The sequence below is a fragment of the Marmota monax genome, unplaced genomic scaffold (assembly GCF_021218885.2).
Source record: "Marmota monax isolate L192 unplaced genomic scaffold, Marmota_monax_Labrador192_F-V1.1 WCK01_AAM20220418_F8-fsc00042, whole genome shotgun sequence".
NCBI classification, from domain to species: domain Eukaryota; kingdom Metazoa; phylum Chordata; class Mammalia; order Rodentia; family Sciuridae; genus Marmota; species Marmota monax.
The window spans coordinates 13,880,379-13,896,129 of record NW_026693008.1 but is presented as its reverse complement, the minus strand read 5'-3'; the positions used below and the strand labels follow the sequence as shown (position 1 = coordinate 13,896,129).

At 43.7% G+C, this 15,751-nt stretch overlaps 1 protein-coding gene across 6 annotated transcripts in view; it reads right to left on the bottom strand.

Annotated features, from left to right (window-relative positions):
* Positions 1–15,751, bottom strand: part of Flnb (filamin B) — a 144,897-nt gene that overhangs the window by 46,093 nt on the left and 83,053 nt on the right. For all 6 annotated transcript variants that reach the window (XM_046452703.2, XM_046452704.2, XM_046452705.2 and 3 more), the window contains exons 10-19: positions 14,218–14,344; positions 12,206–12,342; positions 10,672–10,865; positions 9,528–9,641; positions 7,942–8,085; positions 7,602–7,725; positions 7,109–7,269; positions 5,766–5,856; positions 5,341–5,510; positions 41–158 (exon numbers count right to left, since the gene is read on the bottom strand). In XM_046452703.2, the coding sequence (XP_046308659.1) occupies positions 41–158; positions 5,341–5,510; positions 5,766–5,856; positions 7,109–7,269; positions 7,602–7,725; positions 7,942–8,085; positions 9,528–9,641; positions 10,672–10,865; positions 12,206–12,342; positions 14,218–14,344 (1,380 nt within the window). The remainder of the gene's footprint in view (positions 1–40; positions 159–5,340; positions 5,511–5,765; positions 5,857–7,108; positions 7,270–7,601; positions 7,726–7,941; positions 8,086–9,527; positions 9,642–10,671; positions 10,866–12,205; positions 12,343–14,217; positions 14,345–15,751) is intronic.

Here is a 15,751-nt window from a genome sequence, read left to right as displayed (position 1 = left end):
TTCCTGGTCTTCAATGACCCTCTCCTCATCAGATACTTACTGTTTTCCAGCCCATTGATTTTTATCTTGCTCAGATCCAGCGGAGCAGCAACGCCCACGGTGAAAGGACTTTTAGGGATAGGATCACCACCATAAGTTACCAGAACCTGCATGCTGCCCTAGAATAAGAGGGGGGGGGGGGAGTGCACTTTTGAGTACGAACATGTTCACTGGATATTTAAATCTGCCTCCAGACACTTTGTTCTTCCCAGAGACACAGTGGGCATGATTCCTATGGACTTAGAGAATATCTCAGACAACAATAATCAAAAACCAGATCAAATAAGAGCAGCAAAAAGCAGGACAACTTAATAAGTGCTTACTACATGCCAAGCACTGTGCTATATGCTCTTTTAAGCATTCCCTTCATTCTATCTCAAGAATGAAGTCCTAAGGGGCAGTTCTTCTATCATCCCCATTTTTCCAAGAATAGAAACAGTAGTTCAGTGAGGTAAAGGAAGTTGGCCCCATCACATACCTGGTAAACATAAGCACTGGGCCTCAGACCCACAGCACCCACCATCTTCCTCACTGCTCCCACACTACCTCCCCACCCAACACACAGCCAACTTGGCCATGGGTAAGCCACTGAGCCTGGGGCTTCTCAGTGAATAGAACCAGTTTTTCCATCTCCTGGCCATCAGTTTCAGGATACCAGGCTGCAAAAGGGATCTGCAAAGTGGTTCACCTAGAACTGTTGTTAGGCCAGCATACAGTTTAACTGCTGTTTCTAGCAAAGAAAAAAAAAGTTACAAGTGCAAAGGCACACTGTGCTATAGAAATGGCAAGTCCCCTTGTCAGTGGCCCCAATGGCCACAGAGACACACAATGGCCATGTGTGCTGCTGTTGTTATCCTCCGAATGATCCCAGGCCAGCTCACTGCTGGTTTCTTTTCTCCACGTTGGCCAAGTCCCCATCCACCATGCCAAGGCTCCAAGGAAGACCACTGCCATCTCACAGATCAGGTCCCCATCACCTCAATCATCCAGGCATAATATAAGGGACATGGGAGGGAGAGATGATTCTCCCCGAGAATCCATCATGCTCACTGGCGTGCAGGGCCTGCTGAAAGCTGTCGCTGATCAAGCATTAAAAGGGTGTAGCTTTTGGCCTATGGATATTTTCTCACATTCCTTTTGTAATAACGAAGGGGGAAAAAGCCAAGAAAAATAATTGGTTGCATCAATGAAGGGGGAAGGATTGATTTTCCAGGATTTTTTAACACTGCATACAAAGCCAATGACCCTCTACCTCAAGGGTATAACATTTCATGATAAAATGTGTACAGGTCAAATTCAACAGGGCTGGGAGTTGGCCAAGGGACAGGAAAGGTCTCCTTGTAATGTTTAAGGGAGGACTGATTTATTACTTAACCTCTCCCAACATGCCAACTCTTCCTGAGCTTAAATTTGGTCACAAGCCCCTAACTCTTAGGCTTTAAGGCTGACCAGGGGTCCTGGAAATGTCTTTTCCCTCACCCCCATGAGTTTTCTGGCCACTTCCCTGAAGTGCTACGGGGGGAAAGTCCTCTTGCAGTTAAGTCCACCAATCTCATAAAACAAAGTATGTTTTCTTACCAGTCACAAAAGCAAAACAAAAATCCAGATAGGAAATTAACTCTATCTTAAATAACCTAACAAGGGGGAAAGAAAAAAAACTTTCAAGATTTGCATCTCTAGTACCAATACCATTTTCAGTTTTCCCGAGGCCCAGCTAAGAAATAGATTGTGTTTTATTACCACAGGGCTGTAAATAAGGGCTGCCTGGGCCGTGACCACCTGCTCATTCCAGCAAGATGTTGCTGACTGCAGGACTGTTTTATTCTCCCCCTATATGCTTCTGAGACCTGACCCTTATCTGCAAACACAGATCAACAAGGGCCCTGACCCAACAGCTCAGATGAGGATGGACTGAGAGTCAGCCAATGCATCCCCTCCTCCAGAGCTGCCTGCAAGGAGCCATGGTCACCACATTGAGAACATATCAAGCCAGGAGTGGTGATGCACGCCTGTAATCCCAGTCACTCAGGAGGCTGAGGTGGGAGGATTGCAAGTTCAAGGCCAGCCTCAGAAACTTAAGGAAACCCTCAGCAATTTAGTGAGACCATGTCTCAAATAAATAATTTAAAATGGCTGTGGATATAGCTCAGTGGTAGAGCAGTCTGGGTTCAATCCCCCAGTACCAGGGGTGGAGGGGAATTCAAGGTAAAGATTATTACCTCATGAGGCTCTGTGAGCTCATGGGGTATCCTGAAGGTGCCATAGTAGCACTTTCAAATTCCTAATGGCTCTAATCAGAGCAAGTACTGTAACTGCTGCCACCAATTTCTCAAACTGTTTTGGGTTGGGGAGCTTGGAGTGAGAATTTTAAGCCACTTGAGGCCACAGACAACCAAAGGAAAAGAAGGCAAAAGTCCTTAGGAAAATAATTATTTGTCCCTAATCTAGGAGGGTCCTTAAGCTTCAACCCACTCCAGTAAGGCAAAAAGAGTTCTGATCACTGTATCCTGATAAAGGCAGACACCTCCTCAACCATGCATATCATGAGTCCATTCCAGGCAGGTGAGCTAAAACTGAGGGGCCCTGGAGGAAAGATCAGCAGCCTCTTAGCTGCAGGGAACAAAAGCCAGCAATCAACCTGAGGGGCCAGTCTCCTCAGGTTCGCAGGGTAGTGGCTCCTCACAGTCTGTATTCTGAGGTGGAAACAACCCACCTAAGGCCAGGACACAGCCATGCCTTTCCACATACATCAAATAGTGCCTTTCTGGAAAGTTCCAGTTTGTTATTCCCAAACAACATCATCACAAGCCCAGGGGCGTCAGTCCTCAAAGTAGGTCCCTCTCCATGGAGCTGGCAGCTTTCTGGACAGCCCAGGCCTCTTAACCACATCCAAGAGCACAATTCACAGGCACACTTCCTGCACCTGATCTTGAGCTTTTGGCGGCTCCTCAGGATGAGGTGCCAGCCCAACTCTTCTACCAGTTACAATGCTCCTAAGGCCATTTCTGCATCACATCAAGGCATCACATTGTTGATTCACCCTTTTAGTGATTAATCTATATGGCGCACCTTCGGCGCTGGACCCAGGGCTTGGAGCTAGGGATAGGAAGATACATGTAGGTCATAATATATCCTTGGAGAACTCACAATTCAAAAGAGATGTCATCTATTTTCTTTGCTACAGAGAAATATGTGGAATTGCAAGTGTCCCCAATAATGAAACTATAAACCTCACTCTACACTACACCAACAAGAAGGATCCAAGGGGCACCATGAGATCCACTCACATAAAAGGCAACAATTAACATCAAGACGACTCTACCAGCTCCTCCACATATCATGGCCAGCATTTGAACAAATAACCGCTAGAGGCTACTGAGTATGCCAACAGTTCTCAAATCCATTGCTATTAGAGAACTAGATGAACTTGATCTTGGGATGACTGAAATAAAGAGTCTCCCACTGAAGCATTACTTCAAATGCAATAAAGCTAGATATGGGCTCTTGACTTCTACCTGGACTGACAATTGGGAACCCAGGGGAATGGGTTCTACTATTCTTTCCAGGGGTACAGAGCAAACTGACCTTGTCAGAAAAGCATAGGATAAAACACAAGTCATGGACTAAGGGTGTAGATCCGTGGTAAAGCACTTGCCTAGCAAACCCTAAGGCCCTGGGTTCAATCCCCAGTACTACAAAAACAAAAACCCACAAGTAACAAACTGTTTTTAGAAGCATATATATGACCTTGTGACCTTGGTCAGTGTGCAAGGTCATGGCTTTCTGGTCCCTTCTCATAAGGTTGTGGAGAACTGGCAACAAAGATAAAATCATGGTGGTAAGGCTTCCATCAGCCCTCAGAACTACCAGTGAGAAAATAATTACCTACTTTCAAAAGAGCAGCCTGATGTGAAAAGGACACAGTAGCTTCAGAAGCATGTAGTAGAAGCACTACTACAATAAGGAACCCCTTGTTAGGGCAGAGAAATCACCAAATCTAGAGATAAGAGGTCACATTCATAATGTGACATATAGAACCTGCCCCAGAGAACTCCTTCCATTGCCAGAGAAGTTCTCAGAAAAGACTCGGTCTGCAAGGATGTGCGGCCCTCAAAGCAAGGAAAACAGTTACACCATCTCCTCATCCTTCCTATTCCTTCATTCTTCCCCACTCACTCTTGCCAGCTCCAGCGGGGAGGCCCAGGAGAAGTAATGCTTCCTGAGCAGTCTCTGAAGCCAGAGCTGCCCTTTAGCTTATAAATGGCATTTTGAACACAGGGACTTTTTCCCTCCAGAATGAAAGAATTTCAGAGGCTTAGAACAACTGTTTATAACACTAGATGTGAGTATAAAAATCCAGCCTTTCTGCCAGGATCTCTTGCTGTCCAGATTCTAGAGGTATAAACATGAAGCAAAACAAGATTTTTTAACATTTATCATAGGTGCAGAGTTTCAGTTTCATAAGTGTAAAAGAGTTGTGGAGATGGATGGTGGTGGTGGCAGAATATGATGAATGTATTTAATACCAATGAATGTATCTAATACCATCTTAACATGGTTAAGATGGCAAATGTTATGTGAATTTTACCATGATAAAACAAATAATGAATTTTAAAATTTTTAAACAAAGAAACGTGAAAACAGAGGGGTGCTCTTTCTTCTTCTTCTTCTGTTTTTTTTTTGAAATCCTTATCACAGAAAATAATCAGAGTAAAACACACTATATGGCAAGATCCAGCTGAATTTCTGCATTTTGTAAAGGAGAACAATGTGCTGCCCTGAATAGTGTTTTAGGCCTTAGGGACTAAAAGACTGAACTGGCTCTTTGAGGAAAGACCCCACTAAAACACCTCATAAAAGGGTAAACTAGGTCAAAAAGTCTAGCAAGGAAAAACACAGGTGTGGCAGCTCTTTCTGTGTGATTAATTAATGAAAGACTGAGAGGCAGCTGGAAAAGGAAGTGGGGGGGCGGTGGGGTAGGGAGATAGAGAAAGAAAGGGAGGGAGTATGTGTGTGTGTGTGTTTGTGTGTGTAAGAGAAAGTTGCATATTAGATCCTAAATATCAAGAACTCAGCATTTCTCTGACAAATCCCCAAATGGAGGTGGGACTGGCTTCCTGGTTCTTCTTCAGGAATTGCACAGGCTTTCAGTCAGTGCTCTCCCAGAGGGTCACACAAAAGGCAAGAGGAGCCACCTCCCATCACCAAGAGCCTCCACAAGCACCAGATCACTCCTCAGAGGTCCAAGCACTGCCTGGAAAGGGGCCTGGCCAGCAGAGCAGGGGACAAGAAGGACTCTACCTGCTGGGTGGGTGTGTATTTAACGGTGTGAGAGTAGTCATAATTATCGATGATATCCACGTCCTTCACAGCGTCACCAGGAAGGGGGCTGCTGAACTGCACGTTGAGTGGGGCCTTCCCGGCTCCCTTGGTGAAAACAGTGAAGTGGGTCGGTTTTCCGTTTTCCACACCTGGAAGGACATACCGTGAAGCGGGGAGACAGGGCTGGCAGACAGGCCTCATTTTAGAACCAGTTTGACAGGTTCAACAGTACCATTCTGCCATGGCGGCCAGCCAACATTTGGGCTGGCCCATGGCTCAGGCAGGTGCAATGCCTCTGCCACATCAGAGCCATCTGTGGAGATAAGTTATCCAGGTCCTGACCAAACATGCCCAATGACACTGGCCACAGAAGGCTCAGGACAGCCTCACCCGTGTCTTCTTACCTGATCTGCTGAGCCCCGGGCCTTCTGCCTTCACTTTGCTGGCGTCATGGGAAGGGTCAACTTTGACTCTGAAAGGGCTGGCAGGAATTTCCTGTAGCAGAGACACGGTCTCAGAAGGAAAGTCCCTGAACAATTGCCAGAGCTTAGCCTTCTGCCCAAATGCAAAGGGCGAACTTTAGCATGACATGTATTTCAGCAGGTGGTGAGCAAAATTCCATTACTGCCAGAGAAGTCTGCATACCCTAGCATCAGATAAGACCATGACAGGTCCTTGCTCACTTTTGGATCCTGACAACATGAACAGAACTGAAGACTCTGACCTTTAACACCGGCATTGGATAAAAAGGATGAAAAACCACTACCTAGAATAAAACCCAAACTGACAACAATACATGGAGGTAGGTATCCTGCAGGGACAGCTTAGAGCTAATGTTTGGGGACTATAAGGAAGTAATTAGAAACAGATCAATTATTATCCTTCAAAAAGTTATAGTGGCTCAGCAGTAGAGCGCTTGCCTAGCCGTTTGAGGCCCTGGGTTCGATCCTCAGCACCACATAAAAATAAACAAAATAAAACTATTATGTCCAACTAAAAAATAATATTAAATAAAAAAAGAAAAAGAAAGTTATAGACTATCAGGATAAAGGCAGAATAGGTTAACTGAAGTCAACTGAAAACCAATGCATTTAGGCGCAGAATGTTCTCCTGAGGTTCCTGTTTTTATGCAAATATAATGATCAGGATTTCAAAACTCCCTGTTTCAGGGTACTGCTCACCCTATCATCACATCATAAACCTAACACTTCAAAAATACCTCTCTGTATAAAAGTTTTAGGGCAGTGGTGCATACCTGTAATCCCAGTGATTTGGGAGGGTAAAGCAAGAATGGCAAATTTGAGGCCAGCCTCAGCAACTTAACAAGGACCTAAGCAACTTAGTGAGACCCTATCTAAAAATAAAAAAGGCTGGGGATGCAGCTCATCATACCAAAAAAAAAAAAAAAATTAAGCACAGAGGCCAGAGTTACCACTTCAAACAGACCTAAGTAGAACATCTAGAAGTTACATTTTAATCACAATCTTGAGATTGCTTTTAATAGTCTCTTTCTAGAACCTTGTTATTGACTATTGAATATAGTGCCTCACTTCTTTTAGAAAGTGGCGAAAATTTATTTTTTCTCCCTTCTTGGCTTTAAGGAACTGAAGAAAAACTACTGAGAAGAATTCTCAAGACACCTTCCTTATTGCTAAAAAAAAAAAACCCACAAGGAGATATACAAAAAGGTGGTCAGAATGAACTCAGGCCCACTCTCCTCTGTTCCCTCCCAGGCCCCAATTCACACCTGTGATGCAAAGAGAACCTTGATAGTGTATCGCCCAGCAGCAGGAGGTACATATTTGACTGTAAATGTATCATTGGCATTGTGAATAATGTCAAAATCCACGTCTTCCTCATCCTCGCTTAAAACCCGGGCATCACACTTAATGCCAACACTGACATCACCTAGAAGAGACCAGCTTATTAACATAAGTTTACAAGAAACAGCACGTCCTTTGCATCACTTGTACCTCAGGCTAACACACCCCAAAAGAACAATAGGGAAGTTTCCAGTAGAAAACCTAAGAAAGGGAAGGTGGTAAGTCAGGGCTTTGGAAAAGGGATGGAGAATTAGCAAAGATATATCACCAAGGAACTGACACAGTGTTCATTAGGTGAACAGTCACCTAGACAGAGAGACTACCTCCCGGTCAAAGTTTGCTGCCTTCTGAAAGTTACAAAAAGAATTTCTTTCTCCAAATAGCAAGAGTCACAGGGTTGGGGAAGCACAGTCTCACCTTCCCCAGCCTCAGTACAGTCCACTGTAAAGTGGGTGGGTTCATTGGCCTTCAGACCACTTCTCTCCACACCTGGCCCAAACACTTTAACCTTCTGAGGGTGGCTTCCTTGCCCAATGTTGACCTAGAAAAGACATGGAGAAAGTCATCAAGTACTCCTCCACGTGGACTCAGGAAAACATTCTTAGAAATGGTCCTTTGGGGCAGCCTAAAGCATGCAGCCCTTTAGGCCATGCCACCTTTCCAGGCCCATCAAGGATGGGTTCTCCTCATATGGAGTTCAGACCTCGTGTATAACCAGGCTTTTCACACATCAGCCAGGATTCACCTCACAACCTACCCGGTAGGGGCTGTTTGGAATATTCACTCCTCCCCAGACCACAGCAATGGTGTGCTTAATGGCTTTAACTGGGATGTATGAGCAGGCATAAGTTCCATCCATCCGGTTCTTCATCTGGATGTCGATGGGCTGGCCTTCCCCATCCTGCAAAAGAGCCACAGCTAGGAACACAGATATCCCTCACATAGTCTCCACCAAATGGGGCCACCACCCACTCATTCAACAAAACTTCATGGAGCAACCACAAAGTACCAACTGTCTCAATATAATGACAATATCTGACAAAATGTTACATGCCTGTTTTTTTATTATTATTATTTTTTTTTATAGTAGGTGGACACAATACCTTTATTTTATTTTAAATTTATTTTTTAGTTGTAGTTGGACACATTCTTTATTTAATTTTTTTATGTGGTACTGAGGATCAAACCCAGGGCCTCGCATATGCTAGGTAAGCGCTCTACCGCTGAGCCACAATCCCAGCCCCCCCTTTATTTTATTTTTATGTGGTGCTATGGATCAAACTCAGTGCCTCACCCATGCGAGATGAACACTCTACTACTAAGTCACAACCCCAGCTCTACATGCCTGTTTTGTTATTGTTTTATTGTTGTTTGTTTTGAGATAGGGTATCACTATGTTGCTTAGGTTGACTGAAATTCCTGGGCTCATTTGATCCTTTGTCCTTAGCCACTCAAGCGCAGGGACTACAGGTACATGTCACCACACCCAGTTCTGTTTATTTATATATCTGTATATATAAATAATATTTATATACAACATATTATATAATAATATTTATATATTCTATATAGCATATATAAATATCTATATACTATATACATATGTAGTAGTTGTAGATGGATACATTACCTTTATATTTTTATGTGGTATTGACGATTGAACCCAGTGCCTTACAAGTGCTAAGCAAGTATTCTATCACTGAGGAACAACCCCAGCCCCCTATTTATTTATTTTTAAGAGCAAATCCTGCCCCCCTCCCCAAGCCATGGCCACTCAAAACTTACATTTTTTAAAATTTTTAATTTAGTTTTATATGGATACAATATCTTTATTTTTTTATGTGGTATTAAGGATTGAACCCAGTGCCCCACACATGTGAGGCAAGCGCTCTACCACTGAGCTACAACCCCAGCCCCAATACTCAATGCTTACTAATTTCAATTTCTGCTTTTACTTCTTTTGGCCAATTCTATTAGATAAACATTTTTAATTTGTTTACAAACTTCCCATTAAAGCCTAAGTCAAACTGAAAGACATTATAGAGTAGTCTGAAACAATTAAAATGTCTTTCCACAGAATATTAATCATAAAAATCATGAAAAACACCGTGCTTTATGCTAGTCTCATTTAATCCTCATATAACTCCATGAGATAATATTCTTATCATTCCCAATGTGTGGATAAGAAAACTGAGGATCAGGTACCCTGAGTGACCTGCCATTACATTCTTTTTTTTTGGTACTGGGGATTGAACCCAGAGGTGCTTTACCACTGAGCCACATCCCTTGCCATTACACTTTCAATCTGACAATTACCTGCACAGGTGGCCTCCCAAAATTTACCTGAGCAAATATCTTTAAGGGAGCTTTTCCAGCATCCTTAGGATCCACAGTGAACTCGGCTGGGTTGTTGACGATGCACCCAGATCTCTCCAAACCTGGCCCATATGCTTGGACCTGGGGGAAAGGAACAATAATGATTCTCTTTCTGTATAATGCCTCAAATAAGCCCCTATTACTCAATAATGATGGGAGAACAAAATGATTTGTGCCTGATTTTTTGGTATCCATGTAACAGCATGGTTATGGGAAGTAAAAAGCTACAATAGGCCACAACTTAAAGACAAATAGTATCATTAACCTCTCATAAAAACTCTAAAACCAGGCCCAAACAAGCCCAGATTCCCTGCCTTATTCTGACAGAACTTGTAGTAAGTGGGGCAGGGTCCTCTAGCCTTGCCCAATTTCAATGTTCTCACTCTGAGGAAATTCAAAACCTTTAACCAGAGACAAGAGTACAAAAATCTACAGCCCCCAGGGATCAAAGGACTAGCAGCTAGTCGAAGAAAAGGTAGTTATCAGCCCAAATTGACCAGACCCTCTTCAGAGCTGCCCCAAGGGGTCAAAAGCAGCACACAAGGGGGTGTGGGGTCACCAATTTGAAGGCTTCACTCAGACTTGGTGATTAGCAAGGGCTGGAAAGAAAGCCCTTAGAAATACTGATCCAATGTGAGAAAAGAGGAGCTGGGGGGGGGGGCACAGCAGTGGTGTGGAAACAACCTTTATCTATGGAGCATCTTGAAATGATAACTACAGACCATGCTAAGACTGAAATAGGATGCTCCAGGTTGCAAGAAATTAGCAGCTGTAGAGCCCCCTACACAGGTCAGGTTTTGTGCTACAGGCTGTCTTTCTGCATGTGACTTTGAACCATCTCAGAAGCTCTAGAAAGTAGACCCTCCTCCTCCCATCATCTGCATTTTATAGAGGAAGAAGCCAAGAGTCAGGGAGGTAAATTACTTGCCCAACATCACAAAAGTGCTAAGAGTACCAGCAGAATTCAAATTCAGTCCTATTTCCTTTCTAAGATCTCAACAGCTCCTCTCTGCCATCTCCTGGCATGCTGCTTATGGAAACTCTGCAGGCGTGGGGGCTGAGGGAGTGCCAGGAGCTAGGGAAGACGGACAGAACAGGACAGGCGGCCCACCAGGTCTGGGTTGTAGTCTCCTGTGGCAGGATGGATGTAGGCCATGTATGGGCTGTTCTTGATGTCTTCATCATCACACATGATGTGAACAGCATATTCTCCAGGCTCCTTGGGCCAGTATTTGACATCACATGATCCATCATTCTGGTCATCATACTCAATCTTTGCCTGGGAAGGGCCTTCAATGGCAAACCCTAGGGATGGGGTGGAAGGGCCAGCCTGGTTACATGGCAGGAAGCATCTATTCTATTGCCACCAGTTCATTCCCTCTGTCCCCACAAAAGCCAAGCATTGGCCAGAAGAATAAAATTTGTTTGTGTTCCTTTTCCATAAAACCCAGATCACTATGTTTTACTGGAGATGGAAGGGTTGATCAGATATATTTGTTTCTTACATGATCTAATGGGGTGGGGGGTTGGGTATGAACCAGCGAATCCTTGTGTTGGTAATGTGGCCAAGACGTGCCAAAAGCCTTAAAGTGACACCCACTTCTTGCCTGAACAAACCCACTTCTGTGTTTTTATCTAAAGGAAATAACAGAGAATATGCACTCAGCATTGTTTATAGAGCAAATCCTGGAAATAACTGGAGAGCCCAACAATAGATATACCCATACAATGGAATTCCATGGGAGCCACAGAAAATAAAGGCATACCCTATATTTATCTGATGTGTAAAAATATAAAGACTTCCCCTAGATAGTTTATGTGGCAAATCAATGCTTATATGGCAAATCAATGTTTATATATGTATATACATGAAAAAAGTCTGGAAGGATATGTCAAAAGGTTAAATACCATCTGCAGACTAGAAGAATATACCAAGATGATTCATCTTTCCAGTATGGAAAATTAAATATGATTTCTTATTTTTCCCTCTTTTGCTAATTGCTTTACCTAAAATAGGTCACTAAACTATTCAAGGACCAAATCTGGCTCACTGTCTATTTGTAAATAAAGTTTTACTGAAACAGGGCCATATTCAGTCATTTCTACAGGTGCTTTTAGGCTACAATGGTAGAGTCACATATCTGTGACAGAGACCTTAATAACCCACAAAATATTTACTGTCTGGCCCTTTACAGAAAAGATTTGCTAATCTAAAATGATCATAGAGAAAATTGGATGCGTATGTAAAATATGTTGTCATGGCTCAAAGAATATTTAGTTCCCAAATTTCAAATTTTAGCAAAATTAATTCATTCATCTAAACTAAGGGCAGTCAACAATATTGCTAAGTGACTACTATGTTCTAAGCACTGTTTAGGCATAATACCCGCATAAGGCCTCTGCCCTCAAGGTCTAGTGGATGAATGAATGCTGGTGCCAGAGGCAGTAGAAACTGGAAAGGCAGGAGGGGAAAGAGAACTGAACTTGTACAGCAGCAAACAGAAAAGGCGTGGAGTGGTCAGGAGGCCAGGAAGCTAAGGGTGGTGAAGCTGGGCAAGGCCCCCACACCCAACCTGACACCAGGACACCCCGTGCCCCAAAATCCTCAGTCATCCAGAAGCTATTGGTCAGCTGCCTCCACTTACCCAGAGACCCCACTTCAGAGCCAATGGATTCTACCACAAAATCTGCCGACCTCCCGACAATTCCACCATGGAGGCCAGGGCCCCAAGCACGGACTTTCTGCATGCCTGCTTCAGGACCAACTTGAACTTCAAAAGGGCTAGAAGGAAGGGAATAGAAGCAACATTTTTTTTTTTTTCTCTTTCTTTTTTAGAAGCAACATTAAAGAAGAGTGAAGAAGGAGCTAACTACAGCTAAAAACTCTTAACACATATTCTTCCCACTTACTGCTCTTTTCACCAGGAGTCCCAAACTCCAGGCAAGCTCTTCCTCCACAAAGGACCCCTCAAAGCCATTATTATGCAACAATATAATGTAATGTGGCTGCCTCAGGAGCTTAGGGGCCACTGGGCTGGCCCTCAAGCCTCAGTGCCTTGCTTATCTTGCTGGTCATTAATCTCTTATGTGCAGGGTTGTCCAGACTATAAGCCCTGGAGAGAAGAAAAGTTCACACTTCTCCATATCCTACTTCAGCTATAACAAGAAAAACAGGTTGAATAGGTGGTATGTTTTAGATATGAGGTGTCCCCCAAAAGCTCCTGCATTAATGTAGGAGGTGAAATGATTAGATTGTAAGAGCTATAACCTTATTAACTGTAATGTGATGAATTAATAATTTGAACAAATTACTGGGTGGTAACTATAGTAGGTGGGGCATGGCTAGAAAGTGGGTCAATGAGGGTGTACTATGGGGATTATGTATTTTGTCCCTATCTCCTGGCACTCTGTCTTTTCTCTGGTTTCTGACTACCATGATCCAAGCAGCTTTCCTCTACCACACCCTTCTACCATGATGTTCTGTCTCACTTCAGGCCCAGAACCGTGAACTAAACCTCTGAAACCATGAGCCCCAAATAAGGTTTCCCCCTCTAAGTTGCTCTTGTCAGGTAACTTGGTCACTGCTATATAAAGCTGACTAACACAACAGATTTTATCATATACACAAACAAACATGCTTTAACTTTGTTGCCTAGAAACCAAGAACACCATAAAATAGTCCCCACTTATCCTCGGTTTCACTTTCTAAAGTTTCAGTTACATGCAGTCAAACGCACTATGTATCAACAGAAGGTCAACAGTAGCCAATCTTACGCCAGGACACTTACATCATCATTCTCTTCTCTTTACCTCATCACATTAGCACAAAAAGAGTGAGTGAGCACAGCACAGGAAGATACTTTCAGAAAGACTACATGCATATAACTTGTTATTACAGTATGCTTTTATAACTGTTTCTATTTTATTATTAAGTACTGCTATTTATCTTCTTAATATGCTTATTTTATAAATCAAACTTATCAGAGATATGTGTGTCTGGGAAAGAACAAAGGACATATAGGGTTTGGCATGACCTGAGTTTCAGAGATCCACTGGGAGTTTTAGAATATATCCCTGGTGGATAAGGGGGTGCCTACTGTAACACTCAAATATTTCTGGAGGCAAACTAAACTAATTCAGAATGTAAAGCTGACCCCAGGAGAGCTGGAAAACACATATGAGTGCAGAGTGGAAACTTCACCGCCCACAAGGCAAAGCTGTAGACAGCGTCCCTTGGTCCCTGAGAGAACTCACGTAGATGGTTTTAATGTAAACCATAGCAGACTGTGCCTCCGTGGCATTTGTGAACAGAGGCATTCATTGAAAAAAGAGAATCTCAGTTTATATGAGGGTGTACACACACAGTCCATTTGCTCTCTATAACTGTGCCTTCTGGCTTCCCTGCCTCCCACCAGCCCTGAACCACCAGCATTTGATTTAAAGTAAGGCAGCTGAAACCACAGCAACTTTTCTGCTGCTTTTGCGAACAAGCCAAGTGTCTGTGTGCTGCTGGGCTCAAGCGGGGGTGGGGGCAGCTATCAACAAAGGAGAACTCTTTCTTTCCTACAGCCTGGGAAGCAGCAGCCTGTGAATCTGCCCTGGGCCTAGCACACCTCCAGAGAAGATGCGTCCCCAGCATCCCCAGCCCAAGACTCACCTCTTTGGAATGTGGTGTCCCCCCCATGTGATGGCAACGCTGTACTTCCCTGGGGTGTTAGGGTAATATTCGAATGCATAGACCCCATCCAGAAAGCCTTTCTGCTTCACCAGCTCCTCCAGGCCTTCTGCGGGAAGGAAGCACACAATCTTGCCAGAGCAATTCTAGCCTCATAACGGTGATAAGAATAGAAAGGTAGCAATATCCACAAAGCATAAGCCATCTAAGAATCAAGTGGGCCAATGCAGAGTGGCAGGCCCCCCAAAACATGGGAGAGGACTCGAAAGCTAAAAGCAGACACATCTCTGCTTCAGACTGTAAACAAATGGAAGATTTCACAGCAAAGTGGCTTCTGATAATTCTCTCAGGTCTGAGGAACCCTGAGGTCCTGAACCTTGTGGATCTATGTAAGAAATCTAGTTACAGTTCAACATTTCCCTTCTCAGCTCCCCCTCAAACACTGGGGAGGGAGAACCTTTATGAGTATTTGACTTAAGTTATGCATCCCAGGATATCTTTTTTTTTTTTGCGCTAACGCTGGACAACAAAAGCAATAAAGCCCTTAAGTTCGCTATCTATGAGAAGATGGGTTTTAGATGCCATACCACAAACCCCAGACCCAGCCATCAGGCTAGAACTTGTTTTATGTTGAGCCCTGAGGTTTGGCCAGGAAAGCCGTTGAGTCAAGCAAGACTCCAAGGTCAGGAAAACATGTCTCCCTGACTCCTGTTGCAACAAACTGGGAGGGAGGGCAGCCACAGCACAGCTTGGCTCCAGGTCTGGGCAGTTTAGAACCTTGGCTGCCCTCGGGGCACATTCTGCTTCAAAATTTGGTGTTCGGAGACCAAATATTAACTTTTTGGAGCTTGGAACCCTTCTGCCCCAATCTAATGGAAGCACAGAAGATGAGAGCAGCCCTGGCACAGGAAGCTCACATCCCATAAGCCAAGGAACTAAAAGCCACCAGTAAGTTATATCTGTAACCAGAAATGCAGAGCTGCATCTCTGTACCAGGGAAAAACTTGTGAGCAGGGAGGATGCTTGACCTCATATCTGCCATATTCCTGCCCAAAAGAGGGAGCAAAGAATGGGTTGCTGGGTGTAATTTGCCTTCCACACATTTATCTCCAATGAAAACTTCATCTGGAGAAATATGATTCCCTTTCACTAACTGTAGTAACTGATGTAATTTCATACTCAATGAAATGCAACCTGTGCTGGAGAAATCATCGGCCTTGGAGACTGTGCTTGAATACCAGCTCAGGTGCCTACAAGCTATGTGATCTTGAATAAGAACTTTCTATTCAGGGCCTCGATCTCCTCAAATAAAAAATGGACCATTTCAAGTTGTTCCCACAGCAACATTTCCCTAACTCCTTTGCATCACTACTTTCTCTACTCCCAGAGGTATTAATATAATGTAAGACTGTCAAGCCACCCACAGTTCTAGCCCACATCCAGGGCAGACATTACTAATCAATAACTGCTCCCTTTTCCATGGAAGCCAGAGAGTCTTAAATCTTTGTCATAGCTC